The sequence below is a fragment of the Cimex lectularius genome, unplaced genomic scaffold (assembly GCF_000648675.2).
Source record: "Cimex lectularius strain Harlan isolate CLEC.00 unplaced genomic scaffold, Clec_2.1 scaffold60, whole genome shotgun sequence".
NCBI classification, from domain to species: Eukaryota; Metazoa; Arthropoda; class Insecta; order Hemiptera; family Cimicidae; genus Cimex; species Cimex lectularius.
Window position 1 is genome coordinate 948,584 of NW_019392643.1, and position 16,601 is coordinate 965,184.

Sequence of the window (16,601 nt, forward strand, 5' to 3'; positions counted from 1 at the left end):
TAACATTCTATGAGATATGTTGGACGTTATGGGATAAAGTTGTTAAAGGTTGAAGTAATCTGAAAAGTGAAATATCGTAAATACAATTGTAAAAGGGTCTTTAGACAATAGAGACTTTTTAGTCTAGTCAATAATTTGACTTGAAGGGTATTCTCCTGAAGTATTGACTTCTATTCACGGGACACCCTGTACATTTAAATAATACAATATATGATATTTTTATATTTATAGGCTACAAATAAATTATTTATGAAAATAAATTTTAAGGAAAATTAAATTAAATTTTTTAAAAAATTATTACGGTATGAGTGTCGTCATATAGTTTGTTAAACACGGTATTTTAAATTACATATTTTATATAATGAAATTTTTAGGGAGGAATCAAAAGATTTGTCATATGATCTTGATTTTTGTATTTTCTGTCGTAAAGTTTCAAAATCATTTTGAACCACTCATTCGTATGTTTGGAAAATAAATTACAAATAAAAATTCGTCGAGTCTGATATTTCAGTTTATATATTTTATTTACTAAAATTTTAGGACGGAATTAAAAAGTTTGTTATACATTTTATCTTTGAAAGGACAACCTTGATTTTTTGTAGTAAAGTTTCAAAATCACATTGAACCACTCATTCATGTATTTGGAAAATAAATTATAAACAAAAAGCTGCGCATAAAAATTCGTTGAGTCTGACCTTATTTCAGTTTATATATTTTATTTAATCCAATTTTTAGGAAGGAATCAAACGATTCGTTTAACAGTCTGGACTTTTGTGTGGTAAAGTTTGTAAGTCACTTTGAACCGCTCATTAGTAAGCTTGAAAAACAAATTACAAGGAAAACGCTGCACAAAAAAATTTAGTCGATTCTCACTGTACAAACGATTCGTTACACAGCCTGGATTTTATTTTGCAATAAACTTGTAAAATTGTAAAGTTGTAACTGTTGTAAAGTTTCAAAGTCACTTTGAACCACTTATTCGTATTCTTGGAAAAGAAATTACAAAGAAAAAGTTGCACATAAAAATTAGTCGAGTCTGACCGTATCAGATTCAGTTTATAAATTTTATTTAATCCAATTTTTAGGAAGGAATCACAAGATTCGTTAAAAAAATTTTCTCTGAAAGGACAATCTTGATTTTTTTTCTGTTAGTAAAATTTCTGGCTGTGTATTTATGTTGTGTAGATGCTGCGAATGCTGTTTCTACAGCTGGTCCGGCCGGTAAAAAATTTTATGTCTGTTTATAGGATTGACACCTGTACGTTGGCGAGGTGGAGCTTTAAATAAAGCAGGAGATAAGACGGGGAAATGTCGGCCGGTTGCTGTGGCCAGACTGGAAAGTCGCCCTCCCCAATTGGTCGGTGCTGCTTCGTCTGTAAAGCTTACTTTTGTACCTGACTCGACGATGTACAACTCCGCATAGTTGACCTATCGAACTTCGGCTAAAAAATTAAAAACAAAAAAAATTACGCGTCGTCGCAGGATATAGTACAATAAATAGTTCAAATTCAGAGGGAAATTAATAAACAGGATGAAGCGTTTAAGTATCTGTTGATGTTTTGTGCGAACAGTGTCGATTCAGAGTCGAGCGCGCGATACTGTGCTCAGTGAAGGAAACCAAGTGGACCAATAATTTTTTTTCCGGTGAAATAAATTATTGGTAATTACTTTTTGAAAGTTTACCGAAATGGGTTGTGCTATGTCTGCTGAGGAAAGAGCGGCTCTGGCGAGGAGCAAGCAGATCGAGAAAAACCTGAAAGAAGATGGGATTCAAGCTGCCAAAGACATCAAACTCTTACTACTCGGTATGTAGATTTTTTTCCACGATGGAAAACCGAAACCTTATCGGGTTATTCCCCGGATAATTTCGTAGTAATTTGAACAATTGACTTTCGTAGGGGTGAGTCATTCTCATTTTGGGATCGCCCCTCAGTTTTTTGAATTTGACCGGCAAGGGGGGGAGCAAAGTCGCGCCCGAATGTTTCCACATGAAATTGCGGGATTTCATTTTAACCGTCTGTTCCATTTTTACGCATTTAAGTTATATTGTAAAAAAAATATAATAAATATACTCCTGATTTTTTTTTTAAAGTCATGAATGAAATTGTAAGAATGGCGGCTGGGTCGATTAATCTCTTCTCTCCCTTACGCACCTTTACAGATGAGCTCGAACCTATTTTGCCCACCATTCAGCTCCATATTTTTCACATATTTTCTCCCCATTGGGATTGTTTAAAAAAAATCTTATGTACAACGAGAACCGTTGCGGCTTTTCTGTGCCACCGCCTGTTGTGTTTGACATGCGATGTTAATTAATCGCCTTTGTTTCCTTTTTAATGAATCTCTCGATTGTTTCAGGTGCCGGAGAATCCGGAAAGTCGACGATTGTAAAACAAATGAAGTGAGTTGATTTAATTTTCTACACTGTTTTGACGCCCTTTTAATAAGATAAAAATTAAAACAAATTAAAGAAAAAAAATAGCACGAAGGTACGCATGCTTGATTCGCGAGCGGCGACCACATGGCTGGGCTGTTCCTATCGAAAATCAATGACGTACCGAAACGCGAATAATATTAATTCGGAGGGTTTGATAGGGGGGCGTAACGAAATTGATCTTCGTTGGTTTTGTTTCGTTTTAGTCGGAAAAGGGAGCGGCGGATCTTCTCTACAGACGTACGACTAAGTCCCGACTTCCTTTTTCGCATCCCTATTTTTTTCCCCGAAAATTTCCTCTCTCACTGAGTCACGGAGTGTGTAGAGGGTTTCAATATGCGAAAAAAGTCCTCATCTATATATTTCATGGCAGATGAAGGGTTTTAGCAAGTATCGCATCTAAACAGCTCTCTGGTAGATGCGGTATTGCCTCAACTTTGCGTCTATTGTACTCAGGAGGGGGGCTAGTTTATTTACTCTTCTCATTTTTTATATTTTATGTTTTACAAATGGCGGAGGTCAGTTTCGCAGACTGCGGTAGTCCTCCCTGTCGAGATTTTTTTCTTCTTCAAAATTCCTTTTTTTTTTAAACAATCCGACCTTGTTATTTGCCCTTTGGAGTATCGTTTTGATATTGAATTTAAAATTAATCCCTTAATTCCAGAGCGTTTGTCTTCTATCTTCGATCGAACATTTTTTTAAACGGTTCCATATTTACAAACGATACCCTCGAGAAAAAGAAAATACCGCAGAAAAGCACGCGGGTCGTTCCTGCTTGATATACAATCGCATGAATACCGAATATACATATCTGTAATCAGGAAAATGACGATGAACCTTGAAAGGACGCATGCTCGGCACGTCCTTTGCCCATCTGGCAATTTTTCAATGGTCTTTTGATTTTTGAAATTTTGAATTCCTTTCCCCAACCCCCCGGAGTGGGCGACTTAGCGATTATATTCCAAAACGGATGTACTTATCTCTACTGGGACCCGGGCTCGTAATCCCGTCTTTAAAGCCTTAAGATTAGCGTCGAAGGAATTGAATCGATTAATTACAAAAACGACAGCACTGCGATTGCCGAGCGAGATTTATCGTTTAGTAAACTAAGTCCGTAGGAAGGAAATAAGTAAACATTTTTCAATGTTATGTTTTTTTTTGTAAATTTAAACAGTCGCCTCCTCAGTAATATTTACAGTGGGTCATCAGATTCACTTGGTTTTATTTGTTTAAAAAATAATCAAACTCAAGTGAAATTTTTTTCTCATTAATAGAGAATTCCAGAGCCTGGAATAAGTGAAAATCAAAAGGGGTAATTTTTGGCGAATAAAGGTGGGGTAGCAGATCCCAGCCAATCTCGAACAATTTCTGACGATTTATCATACTGGAAAACAACCCCCTTGCGTTTAGCTAGTTTTTGGTCTAATGCTGACTTTAATCGTTACGATTGTGTGAATTATGCTTTAACTTAATTAACAGGTTGAGCAAAAGATGCTCGTAATAAAGCATGCCTTTTCTATCTCAAAAAATATGGATTTTTTTAGGACGTAATCTTTTGTACTGTTAATAATGGGGCGTTTTCCCCAGGACTTTCACATGACTAACTGCACTTTTATAGGACTTTTCATCCACAGTTATCAAACTTTATAAAAATGGTTCCTTTACCTAGAGTTTTAGGAGGGAATCGCAGGCTAATAATTTCTTCCCAGTTAATGTGTCTGGAATCCCCCCCCCCCATATATCGCTCATACAAACGTATCCAGCTGTAGACAGATGATTTGAAACACATGTATGAGATATGTTAATTGTCGCTGCACTGTAACTTGAATGTGGGTGATTTATGAGAAAAGCCTGAGTTTAATCATCAACGGTTGAAAGACAACCGTTTACATCGTACAAATCAATAATTTTCGCTTTCGAATCCACTGAACTTACGAACCCTTTCTCTTAAGCATCACCATACACATCATAAATTTTCATAGCAGTCTAAGCAGCGGTCTTCACTTTAAATAATAAAAAAAATTAAATGATGAAAATGCCAATTTATCACATTCATTTTAAAATTAGCAAAAAACCGTATGAAAATCCTAGATCTCGAACTCTAATTTGTAGAGTACATAAAACAAATATGGCTAAATAAGAATTGCTCCATAACACAAGAGGATTTTTTAAAATATTGATTTTCTTCGTGTTTTTTGATGTGTCGTGATGTTGATGTCCATTAGCACTTGGTTTTGATGACATTAAGCATTTCCAGCCTTATATGATTTTTTTAAATGCATTTCGAGGTATTAACGATCCTCCACCTCTTTAGCATTTATTTGAGCCTCAACAGTCGACAAAATTAGTAGTACAGGACTTCTCAAATACAGTGGGTTAAAAAATTATTCATACACTTGGTTTTTTATTCGTTAATTTTATTTTATATAAAAACCTTATTTGGAAAAATAAACTCGACGATTCAACAAAATGTTTATGTAAATATTTGTTTAAAGAATAATTAACTTCATATTATATAAAGTGGGAGGTTTATGGGCCGACAAACAGCTGAGGTCATCGCCGGCCCTCGGCGTGTTTTCATTCTTTTTCTGGTATTTCACATGTTTTGTTTTAAAAAGTAAACATTCGAGCGTCTCGATCTAGTTACTAACTCTCTGCTTTTATATGTATAATACGTCGATATCCTAAAATGCTTGGATCTCATTTGTACCTCAAGCTGTCAACTATAGAATAGACACAAAACATACAATACATATACCACCTGATATAAACATACTAAGTCTGGTCACATTCACTCCCCGGATTATTCGATATTCCTCGATTGAACCCACTCCATTCTCGCTAATAAAATATTTTTACTCTTCAGACGTCACACATTCACCCCAGGGTACTCGTTGAACAACTCCTTCCTTTCAAGCTAATAAATTACATTCATTCCAATAAATCTACATAAACACAACAGATACACAGCACAAACACACATAAACACTATATACATTTAAAAATCCCTATCGCCCTGAGGTAGCCGAACAGCTGTGACTATGAAAGACTATGCACAGGTCCGATGTTATGCTAAAATATTATCCATATTCGTCAAGCCTTCTACAACTGAAAAGGTATTCGACCGTTACTCTATTCTTGCATAACATAGGTGTTACGTGAATATACAAAAAAATAATGTAATTTACAATTTCTTTTATTTTTTTGCAATCCCTCGCATTTTCTGGTCTGTAACTTTCGTGGGATGCATTTTCCGAGGGTTTTTAAATGCTCACTCCTTGAGAGTATTTACATTTTTAGATTTTTCTTTTCATCGTGGACAATAAATTTTTAATTGGGCTTATTTCAAGAGTGTGTGGAAGTGGGTAAAAGGTTGTGGAAGCTGTAAATAAGCCATTCTTTGGTTATTTTGGCTGTATGTTTTGTGTAGTTTTGAGGAAGAAGTGTTTTGGATCCTCAACTTCTGTGCGTTTTCATTTTATTTTTTTATGGCAGATATCTTATAACATTCAGAATACCTTCTATCACTACTAATTCGCCGATTCTTATAGCACTTACGACCCACACCATCGAGTATTTTTAACGTCTAATTCAGTTTCGATTTCCTCCAAACGAACCACCAATCAGATCATTAAAAAGAGAAACAATGTATATATTCAAGTTATTTTTATCTAAGAGGATAATATTTTTCCAGAAGTCCAGGGATTTATCGACTTGTCCTCGAGTAAAATTGAACCTTTTTATCCTGTTTATACTACTTATGAAAAGGATGAATTTTTACTGAACCCGTTTCGCTATTGTATACCGCTTCGTGGAAGCGATTAGGGAAACTTTGAGTCCAAAGATCCCAAAAGGTGAAGCAAGGCGCGTCTTTATGTGCAATTATTATCGGATTTGTCTTAAGCCTGTGTCGTAGAAGCTTTCCTCGGTCTTCCGGGTCTTTTTGCATTTGTTGAACGTTTAAATTGTTTACCTAACGTACAAACCTTTGCTCAAATATCGAGGCAATTTGATTTTTTATAACGAAACTTCTTTTGATTTGATTAACCTAAATCTATAGAAATAATAATTAAAAATATTTATATCTTATTCATTTGCAATTTGGCGATATTTCTTACCCCAACAATTCCTAAAAACTTGGTTATTTCAGTCTATTTATGAGTGTGTCAACAATTTTTCTGTCGTTCAAAAATGTCATTTTTTGCATTTTAATATAACACATAATTATTGATTTAAAAAATAATAATCGTATAGTTTATTGTCCAAACAAGGTTTCAGTTACAATGAATAATTTGTTTGTATATGAATAGTCCTCCCTTGAGACGTTGAGGCTCAAATAAATTCGACTGAGGAAGAAGTTGATGTATGCCTCGCAATGCATTTAAATAAAAAACATTTGTAATAACTTTCAATTAATTAAGGTTTTTAGTTGAGATAAAAAAGTCAATGTCACGAGCGGGATTCGAACCCACGACCTTCGGCTAGGTCAAGCGGACCACGAAAACTGGTGAATTTATAATATCGTTAGAAAAATTTGGGCATCCAACATGAACAAAAAAACGCGAAGTTATTCCAAATATGTGGACATACCCTGCCATAATTATATATTTAAAAAAAGAACGACACAAAACATACGTCCAGAATGGAAAAATTATGGCTCAATTACAGCATTTGTAACTTTTTGCCCACACTTCCACACTCTCCCTGAAATAAGCCCAATTCAAAATTTTGTGAGTCATGATGGAGAGAAAAATCCAAAATTTATGGCATTTATGGAAATCAGACCAGAAGGGGCACTAAACCTCGTAAAATGAATGCCATCTTAATAAAAATGCCAAGAGATTCCACACAAATATTTAAAAAATAACAATAATTGTAAATTACATTATTTTTTGTATTTTAATGGAACGCCAAATTATTTATTTAAATAAATAATTACGTGAAACGTATTGTTGAATCGACAAGTTTATTTTCCAAAGAAGGTTTGTATATAAAACCAAACCAGCCAAAAAACCAAGTGTATGATAATTTTTCGGCCCACTGTATTTGAGAAGTCGTCTCCTACTAATTTAGTTCACTGTTGAGCCTCACATAAATTCTGATGGGGAGGAAGGTGAATACCTCGAAATACATTTAAAAATTATATTGGGTTGTCCGGAAAATAATGCAGGATTTTAAGTTTTCNCTAGTTTCTTTTTTTTTGTTTAATACCAAAATCCTGCATTATTTTCCGGACAACCCAATAATAACGTTGGAAAAGCTTTAATATCACCAAGTCATATCCAAGTGCATATGGCCATCTACATCATTACATATAAAAACACACGAAGAAAATCAATATGTTTTAAACCCTCTTGTGTTTTGAAACAATTCTTATTTAGTTATATTTGTTTTACACACTCTGAAAATTTAGTAAGGTGTTTTTTATTCATCGGTTTCGTTCAAGAACTAGTAATTTTATAAGGTTTTTTGCTAATTTTAAAATGAATGTGATAAATTGGGGTGAATTTTTTAATTATTTAAAGGGAAAACCGCTGCTCAGACTGCTATGAAAATTTATGATGTGATGGTGATGCTTAAGAAAAATGGTTCGTAAGTTCAGTTGGTTCGAAAGCGATGGTTATTGATTTGTACGATGTAAACGATCGTCTTCCAACCGTTGATGATTAAATTCAAGCTTTTCTCATAAATAACCCACATTCAAGATACAGTGCAGCGTCATTTAACATATCTCATACATGTGTTTCAAATCATCTGTCTACAGCTGGATACGTTTGTATGAGCGATATATGGGGCGGGGGGGTTCCAGACACATTAACTGGGAAGAATTTAGTAGACCGCGATTCCCTCCTAAAACTCTAGGTAAAGGAACCATTTTTACAAAGATCGATAACTGGGGATGAAAAGTCCTATAAAAGTGCAGTTAGTCATGTGAAATTCCAGGGGAAAACGCAGCGATACATTATTAACAGTACAAAAGATTACGTTCTAAGAAAATCCATATTTTTTGAGATACAAAAGGCATGCTTTATTACGAGCATCTTTTGCTCAACCTGTTTATTAAGTTACAGCATAATTCACACAATCGTAACGATTTAAGTTAGCTATAGACTAAAAATTAGCTAAACACAAGGGGGTTGTTTTCCAGCAGGATAATTCGTCAGAAATTGTTCGAGCTTGGTTGGGATCTGCTACCTCATCCTTATTTTCGCTTATGTTTGCCTGAAAGGAGAAAATTTAATCAATTAATAAGTGTTAAATGTTTTTTTATTTCATGAAGACCCATATCTCCAACACCGGAAAAATGAGGTGTTTAGTTTTGTTTCGTAGCCAACATGAAAATCCAGTTTAGTCCTTATATTCCGTCAATGCTAGAATATACAAAAACTCACTTTTTTTCCAATTTCAACTGTATACAGTCTTCGAAAAACGAATTCCGACTCGGGACAATTTTGAGCTTGAATTCTTTATCTTGAATCAATTGCATTCATGACAATGACAATGCTTCCGGAAATAGGATAAATATACACAGACTGGAAAAAATTACACCCACTTGAAATATAACTTAATTTGTACATATTTTTATATATTTATCAAAGTTTCACGTTTTTAACGTTCAATAATTGAGTCTCTGTCTAAAAAAGCAAAAGAAAAGAAAGTAAATTGCTAAGGAAAATTTAAAAAAAGACGGACAGATAAAATTTGTTTTAGATTTTTAATTAACATTTCAATATGGCATATTTCCTCCTCTTGCCTTAATTACATCTCGAAGACGCCTCGGCATACCTTTCTACCAGTCTGGAAAGGTCTCTTTGCTGGAGGTTAGTTCATTCTTCACGAAGAGTCCTTCCAACATCGTGGAGTGTATCACGATGTGATGGACGTTCTCTTATTGGTCTTTTGAGGTTATCCCATAAATGTTCGATGAGGTTCAAATCTGGAGAACGGGCTGGCCAGACTAAGAACCTGATGTTATGCTTGTGAAGGTACGTTTGTACTATGGGACCGACATGTGGATGGGCATTATCGTGCATTAGAATAGGATTGTCGCTGCTTTCATCGAGCATAGGCAACGCATGATGTTCCAAAATTTCATCCACCTGGCCAGTGGCCGTCAAAGACTCTCCACTAACAACAATCCCCTCTGTGCGACTCTCCATTGAAATTCCCGCTCACACCATCATTGAGCTTGGTTGAAAAGGTTGACTCTGGGAAAAATTACAGTCTTCGTACCTTTCATTTACTTCTCCACACTCTTTCACGCCCATCTGGAGATCGTAGAGCAAATCTACACTCATCTGTAAAAAGTACAGCAGACCAATCGTCCAAAGACCAATGCCTGTGTTCTCGAGCAAATGGGAGCCGTACAACTCTGCGTATTCTGATCAATTCTGGTTCTCTTACGGGTTGAAAAGCCATCAGCCCATACTGATTTAATCTTGTTCGAGCAGTGCGTTCAGAAATTTGGCCTCGAATTTCCTGTAGCTGATGAATCGCTTGAACAACAGTAAGGTGCCGGTTTCACAAAATTCTCAAAGTCAAAAAACGGTTATCTTATGGTTCTGTTACCCTAGGGCGTCCAAAACCGGACCTTCCATGGTAGGACCCAGTTTCTCAAAAATGTAGGGAACTCCGATGGCAATAGCCGCATGCCTGATGGAACGTCCATCATCAATAAGTGACACAACACGCACAACATCCTCAACACTAAATGGCATTTTTAAATCTAAAAATTGAAATTAAGAAAACAAAGATTAACACTAAACAGTTTATTGCTTCCGGATTCAAATGAGACTGAATAAACATTTTAAATCTGGTGAAAAGCAATCATTTAAAAATCCTTTATCTTTGTCTTGCATTAAGGATTAAGTGTGTTTACCTCTAATGTTATATTCCCAATTTAAAACATAGCATAAACAAATATTTATTAATAAAAACAATAAGACAAATTATGGGCAGAATTTTCTTTTATCGTGAAAACTAAAAAAAAAAAAAAACTAAAAAAAAAAATCAATTAGGCGGAATTTTTTTGCCTCTTCGTATATAATTATTGGGATTTTTGAAATCTGATGGTCGGGGGTTGAGTGTGCACACCGAAACGAACTCACCGTTAAATCCCTTTCTTAAAATAATCTTCAATCAACACACTTCAAATGGTCCAATTAATTACAAAAACGCATTCGTCGAATAATTTATTCTTCTCGAATGCCCTCGTATATAATTATTGGACCGGACGAGAAAATCGAACCGTGGGTGATTGACTGCTAATCAGAAATGCTAAACGCGACGGCCGGAAGAGTCAGTAAGCCTCATGAGAAAAATTCAATATTAACAGCGTCTCGAAACAAGGGTTACGTTGTGTCAGATCAGGTTCGATAAATAATAGTCTGACAGATTGGGCATAATCAATCGGATCTTAAGCCGACCTGAAGCTTGATCATTTCCTATCACGCTGGGTCCGCCTATCATCGCTTTTTCGGCCTGTCAGACACGTTTCGGCATTTCCCTATTCATTTTATGTGTTATTATTTAAGTTACTTTTGGCACGACCATAGTACACAAACAGGTCAGATTGGTTAATTATTTTTTTATTATTACAAAATAGATATGCATGTGGGGCGGTGTTTACTTGTTAGTGATCCGCAAAGAGTTTTACTTAGCTGCAATGCTATAAATAACATTTATTTTTCCATAAATAAAAATGTCGGATTGACGTTGGATTTTCGTATTCTTCTCGCATAAATAGATCTTAGGAGATTTTCAGAACTTTAGAAACTTAGGTACGATCGGATTGTAGTGCCAATTGGCATTTCTTTACCGGGGAACTTTAGTTATAAGCCGGAGAATCAAGTTGTCTGAACGTCTGGCGCCCAGATCACATATTGTCACATTGGTCGGATTGGTCTTAGGTACATTTGCTTTTTTTTCTGTACAGTGGCCCGGGTGACGAGAATGTTTTTGAGCTGATGCGGGTCCTTGTCTTTTGAACGGCAGAAGAAGGTTGAGAAGTTTGACTAGTTGATTTAATGCTTATTTTTCTCACCTACAATCACATAAAATCTAAACATTGTTGACATAGCCGAATGTAGAAACGTTCACCTTTCCAGCGGTTGTCATAACATTGAATTTGGATAAAATCCAGAGGATGTATGAATTTTTAAGTGGAAACACTGGGAATTAGGAAGAACAAAATTGCCCTCGGCGAACTAGCCCTAAAATGTTTATTTGTGAGTGCAAAGAAAATTCGTATTTAAGGGCTTTAAATGGTGCTTAAAACGAATCTGAATTAGTTTTTCTGTAAAAACAGTTTTTTTAAAAGGTCTTATTGTTTGTGAAGCTTTTTAATTTATTCAATTAATTAATCTTTTTATGTAAGTTCACTAGTTTTCGTGGTCCGCTTGACCAATTAATTTTTATGTAAGGTTTTTGGCTAGCTGGCTAGCCGAAGGTCGTGGGTTCGAATCCCGCTCGTGGCACTAGCTTTTTCATTTCAACCAAAAACCTTACATAAAAAAATGAATTCATTGAAAGAAGTAATCTGGTCAATAGACCACTAAATATAATGAACTTTTTACTTAATGTCATTTTACACGAGCGCAGATATTATTTTATCATACGAGATAAAATAATAGATCGACTGAGGTATAATAATCTCGAGTTACGAACTCAGAACGAAGTCAGAAATATTTTCTAAAATAAAATCTCTCGTATCTCCTTCCGATTTTGTTCAAAAATCACGAAACCGGAGATGACTTTGAAACGACTCAACCCGTTTATATCAAACTTTACAAAGTTTTAGAACCCTATAAACTGCACGTAATGACATGAACTTGGTTTCCATAAATAAATTAGAACCTGAGACAAAAAATAAAAAATTTGAGAAGGTTTTGTTGATTTAATTCCAATTTTTATCATTTATAATGGCATAAAATATAAAAATTGTTGACATAGGATGAAGTAGGAGGTATCCAAGTTAGAAAAACATTGTTGGATAAAATCCAAACGAGCTATGAATTTTTAATGGTAGACACCGAACTTTGGCAAGAATGAGAGAAGCCAGGCGAAAAGTGTCTATTTTCTTATTGTGCTTATAATTTAAGGGTATTAAAGAGTGCTTAAAATGAATATGAACTTTTTTTTTCACTATAAAACAAGTTTTTTTGGCCTATTTTCCTGAAAGCCTGTTTTGGTTTTTGAGACATTTTATATATCTTATCTCATTTAATACGATCTTGAATATTATTTTCCTATCCTGAGTAAAAAACCAAATCGAATGATATGTAATAAAATTTGAAATATATGCACAACAAAGTCAGATAAAGACATTTTTTATCTGCTCTTGGGGCCCGTTGGTAAGAACGCTCGTACATACGTCCAAGATATTTTTTATCTCGTATCATCAAAAAAATTGAATGCATCATCTGTGATCCCACGTCCCTAGCGTCGTCGTAAGTCACTTAGAGACGGAAGTTCGTCCAACTTCGAACTTGACGGAGAACTTGAACTATAATAATTTCTTCTTCCAATTCTGGGTTGTTTTGTCCTATTGACTCAGCGACCATTTCTCATTGTAGTACAACAATCCAATTTTCCTTCCTTGTTCTAAGAACGGTGTTCATTAAATTTTCGTCCGTAACAACTTGCTTTTACACAAGTCATTATTTGGCAGTTTGTCCCCTTTGAATATATTTCCAGAAATTATTTATTCGGCCGGCTTTCACTTGGGACGGCCAAGGCCCCAGACTTCGTCGGATTGTCTGATCTTTTTTTGCCTATTTTTCTTGGTTGCAAAATTTGGTATTTAATTTAAATTAGGATTTCAGTATTTGATGTACGTGGTACAACAGCAATTAACCAACCGATATGATATCAAATAACTTAATTTTTCTACGCTGTTTTTTTTCTAACCATTTTAACCGTAAATAATTATGAAATTAAGAGTTTTTACAAAAATATTAAGTGTTCGTGAAAGCGCGCCTGCTCCCGACTTGCTCTCTGTTCTTCTGGACCAAATCGATCGTCGTACGACGTGCCAGATATCTCATCCGTATGTAAAAATGCCTGTATACAATGGAAAACACTTAACACGCCGTGGGGTCGTTTTCCTCTCATGCAGTTAACAGTAGATTAGTTTGCATAATCTTTAATCGCTTTCTGGTGTGTGTGTTTTCTGTGGATCGGCATTCGCCTACACACTGCCGAGATTGCGGTGTGTACGTTCAACCTGGAGGATATAAACAAACACCTCGATGTCAACTGAACGTGCCTTTTCAACATAAGTCCAGGACGTCATCTCTTCACGAATGTTTGAAAAATTAGCCCCCAAAAAACAAAAACGAAAAATATTCAGGCCCTTTTGTAATTTTCAAAGACTATATTTGTCCTCTACCACAAGTACTTCTTATTAAAAGAGGTTCAAATAATTGAAACCCAACTGTTGGAATAATATCAATCGATTTCTGACCATAACTAATAATTGTCTATGTGAGTAGATTCGACGCTGTTTCGTTACTTTCTACCCCCGCTCTCGTTATTCCTACATAATGTAGTCACTGAGCATCACTTCGCCTATACTTTCGTTTTACATGCATAATTAGAAAATTACAAGTCGAGTGTCCAATAACGATTTTCTTTATATAATATAACTACGACAAGGTCGACCGAACGTTGTGGTCAAATGTCTCTTGGATATTTTTAGTTTGTCAGACGTGATTAGGCTTCTCGTCATCTTCAGCAGTGGGTTTGTTTCCTTATTACTTCACAATTTAAAAAATACAACTTAAAAGGTGTCATATTTATATTTAATTCTTGTTCTCTTTATGCGAAGCGACGCCCTGTGGTTCGGTTATTTCTGGTCATTTTCGGTTACTCAGAAGCCAATCGGCTTCTCGACATCGTCAGCAGTGGGTTGGTTTTCTTATTACTGCAATTTTTAAAAATACACTTAAAACCTGTCCTAATTGAATCTTTAATGTTTTTCTATTGGGGTCATGAACATGTATGGTGGTTATTTTTGAGCATTTTTGGTCTCTTAGACGCGACTCGACTTCTCGCCATCTTCAGTAGTGGGTTTGTTTTCTTATTATTTTATCATTTAAAAAATACAACTTAAAAGGTGTCCTATTCGTATCTTCAATTTTTTTCGCTTTCTGGGAAGCGACGACACGTTACGTTATTTGTGGTCATTTTTGGTCTCTCAGGCGCCAATCGGCTTCTCGCCATCTTCAGCGGTGAATTGTTTTCTTATGACTTGCAAATTTCAAAAAATGCAACTTAAAAGCTGTCCCAATTAATTAAATCTTTGATTTTTTTTCTGTTGGGGTCAGCTAGGTTATGAACTTGTAATTTGGTTCTTTCTGATCATTTTTGGTCTCAGACGCCATTCTACTTTTAGCCATCTTCCGTGGTGAATTGTTTTCTTATTACTTGCCAATTTCAAAGAATAAGGTAGGCCGTCCACTGGAGCTGTACCACGTAGCTGTTGCACGGCCGAATAGGGCCGGATGATCCAAAAGCGAAGAAACGAATGAGCACGAGTCCATTATAACCAATTCGTTCGGTCGTGTTGGGCCGTGTACGGCCGAAGCACTTTCCGATCCAAATAAAGTTGGATTTTCCAGTCCTATTCGGCCGAATGGTTACTTCGACTTCAACTGTCAACCACGTGACTTCAAACGCTCACCATTGTTTAACGCCGTTCTTTGCTTTTTGATTACCTTTTCGTTTCGTTTTCATTTCGATGGATTGCGAAAAATTGATAAGTGCGGTTGAGGAGCAGGCTCTTGGGACATGCGTGATCCACTCTATCATCGGAGAGATGTCCAGCGTAAGCTGTGGTCAAGGATAGCTTTAGAAATGGAACTTCCAATATTTTTGTTTATTTCTTTCATTCCATTTGTATGTAAACTAAGAATTTTCAAAAAGCAACAAATATTCTACATCCATTTGGGCTGTGTCGTGAACTGACGAAAATCGGCTACAGTGGACGACGGCGTTCGGCTATATTGCCGGTCGTCCGTTTGGTCAAATATTTCAGCTGTTGAACGGCCGTCGTAGTTCGGTTCCAATGGACGAGCAGCCTAAAATTTGAAATCCGTCCTAATTTATTCTTTAATTGTATTTTGTTTTATGGTCAGCGAGGCGATGAACTTGGCCTTTTTCTGTGATTTTGGTCCGTATATCCTCGCGGTTTTTGCCTGTCAGAGTCGTTTCGGCTGTATGCCAAGGAAGGTTTTTGTAATTTATTCGTTTATCCTGGTCTAACAGACCAAAACAGCGGGGATAGACGGTCCAGGATGATCGGAAATGACCAAATTACTGTTTAATCAGTTTCCAAAGTATTGACAATATTCAATCCAAGATCGAACCTTTATGAGTAAGGAAAATCGTCGGAAGGAAGAAAAGAAGAATAAAGAGACTCAGATTTGATGAACTGTCACGAACACACTGGTAATAGACAACTGAAGATGGCGTAAAGCCGCTACGAAAACTGACGAAATAGACGAAAATAGACTGGTACAAATTTTAGATTAACCTGCAATTATTGGCACTTCTGAAACTTTCTCTCTCTTCGTCTATCTTATGAAATAACAAAAATTATCTGGCGAGGTTATTTTAAATTTGTAATTAGGTCGTTTCAGATCATTTTTGCTTCGCGGTTTTGAATTGTAAGAGGCGTTTCAGCTTCTTCAAGGAGTTCGCCCCACATTTTGGCGGTGACACGTTCATAGCCGCGCGGACCGCACATGGACACATTTTGGCGGTGACGCGTTCATAGCCGCGCGGACCGCACATGGACACATTTTGGCGGTGACGCCTTCATAGCCGCGCGGACCATGGACACATTTTGGCGGTGTCACGTTCATTGCCGCGCGGACCGCACATGGATACATTTTGGTGGTGACACGTTCATAGCCGCGCGGACCATGGACCCATTTGGCGGAGACGCGTTCGTTCATAGCCGCGCGTACCGCACGTGGACACATTTTGGCAGTGACACGTTGCATATTCGATGAAGTGACAAAATATAAATCTTATTTTAGGTCAATAAGTAACACTTTACATTGAACGTAGTTGACACAATACGGACAAATTGGCCGCTTCCTCCTTTTCACCTCACTTCCTCGGGGCGGTATTTAATCCCTGGCTTGGATCGGACTCTTTTTTG

The 16,601-nt window shown here is 36.2% G+C and overlaps 1 protein-coding gene across 1 annotated transcript in view; it reads left to right on the top strand.

Annotated features, from left to right (window-relative positions):
* Nucleotides 1-1,360: 1,360 nt before the first annotated feature.
* Nucleotides 1,361-16,601, top strand: part of LOC106661135 (guanine nucleotide-binding protein G(o) subunit alpha) — a 111,902-nt gene continuing 96,661 nt past the window's right edge. Inside the window, exons 1-2 of the mRNA XM_014384351.2 lie at nt 1,361-1,805; nt 2,359-2,401. Of these exons, the coding sequence (XP_014239837.1) occupies nt 1,688-1,805; nt 2,359-2,401 (161 nt within the window). The 5' untranslated portion in view covers nt 1,361-1,687. The remainder of the gene's footprint in view (nt 1,806-2,358; nt 2,402-16,601) is intronic.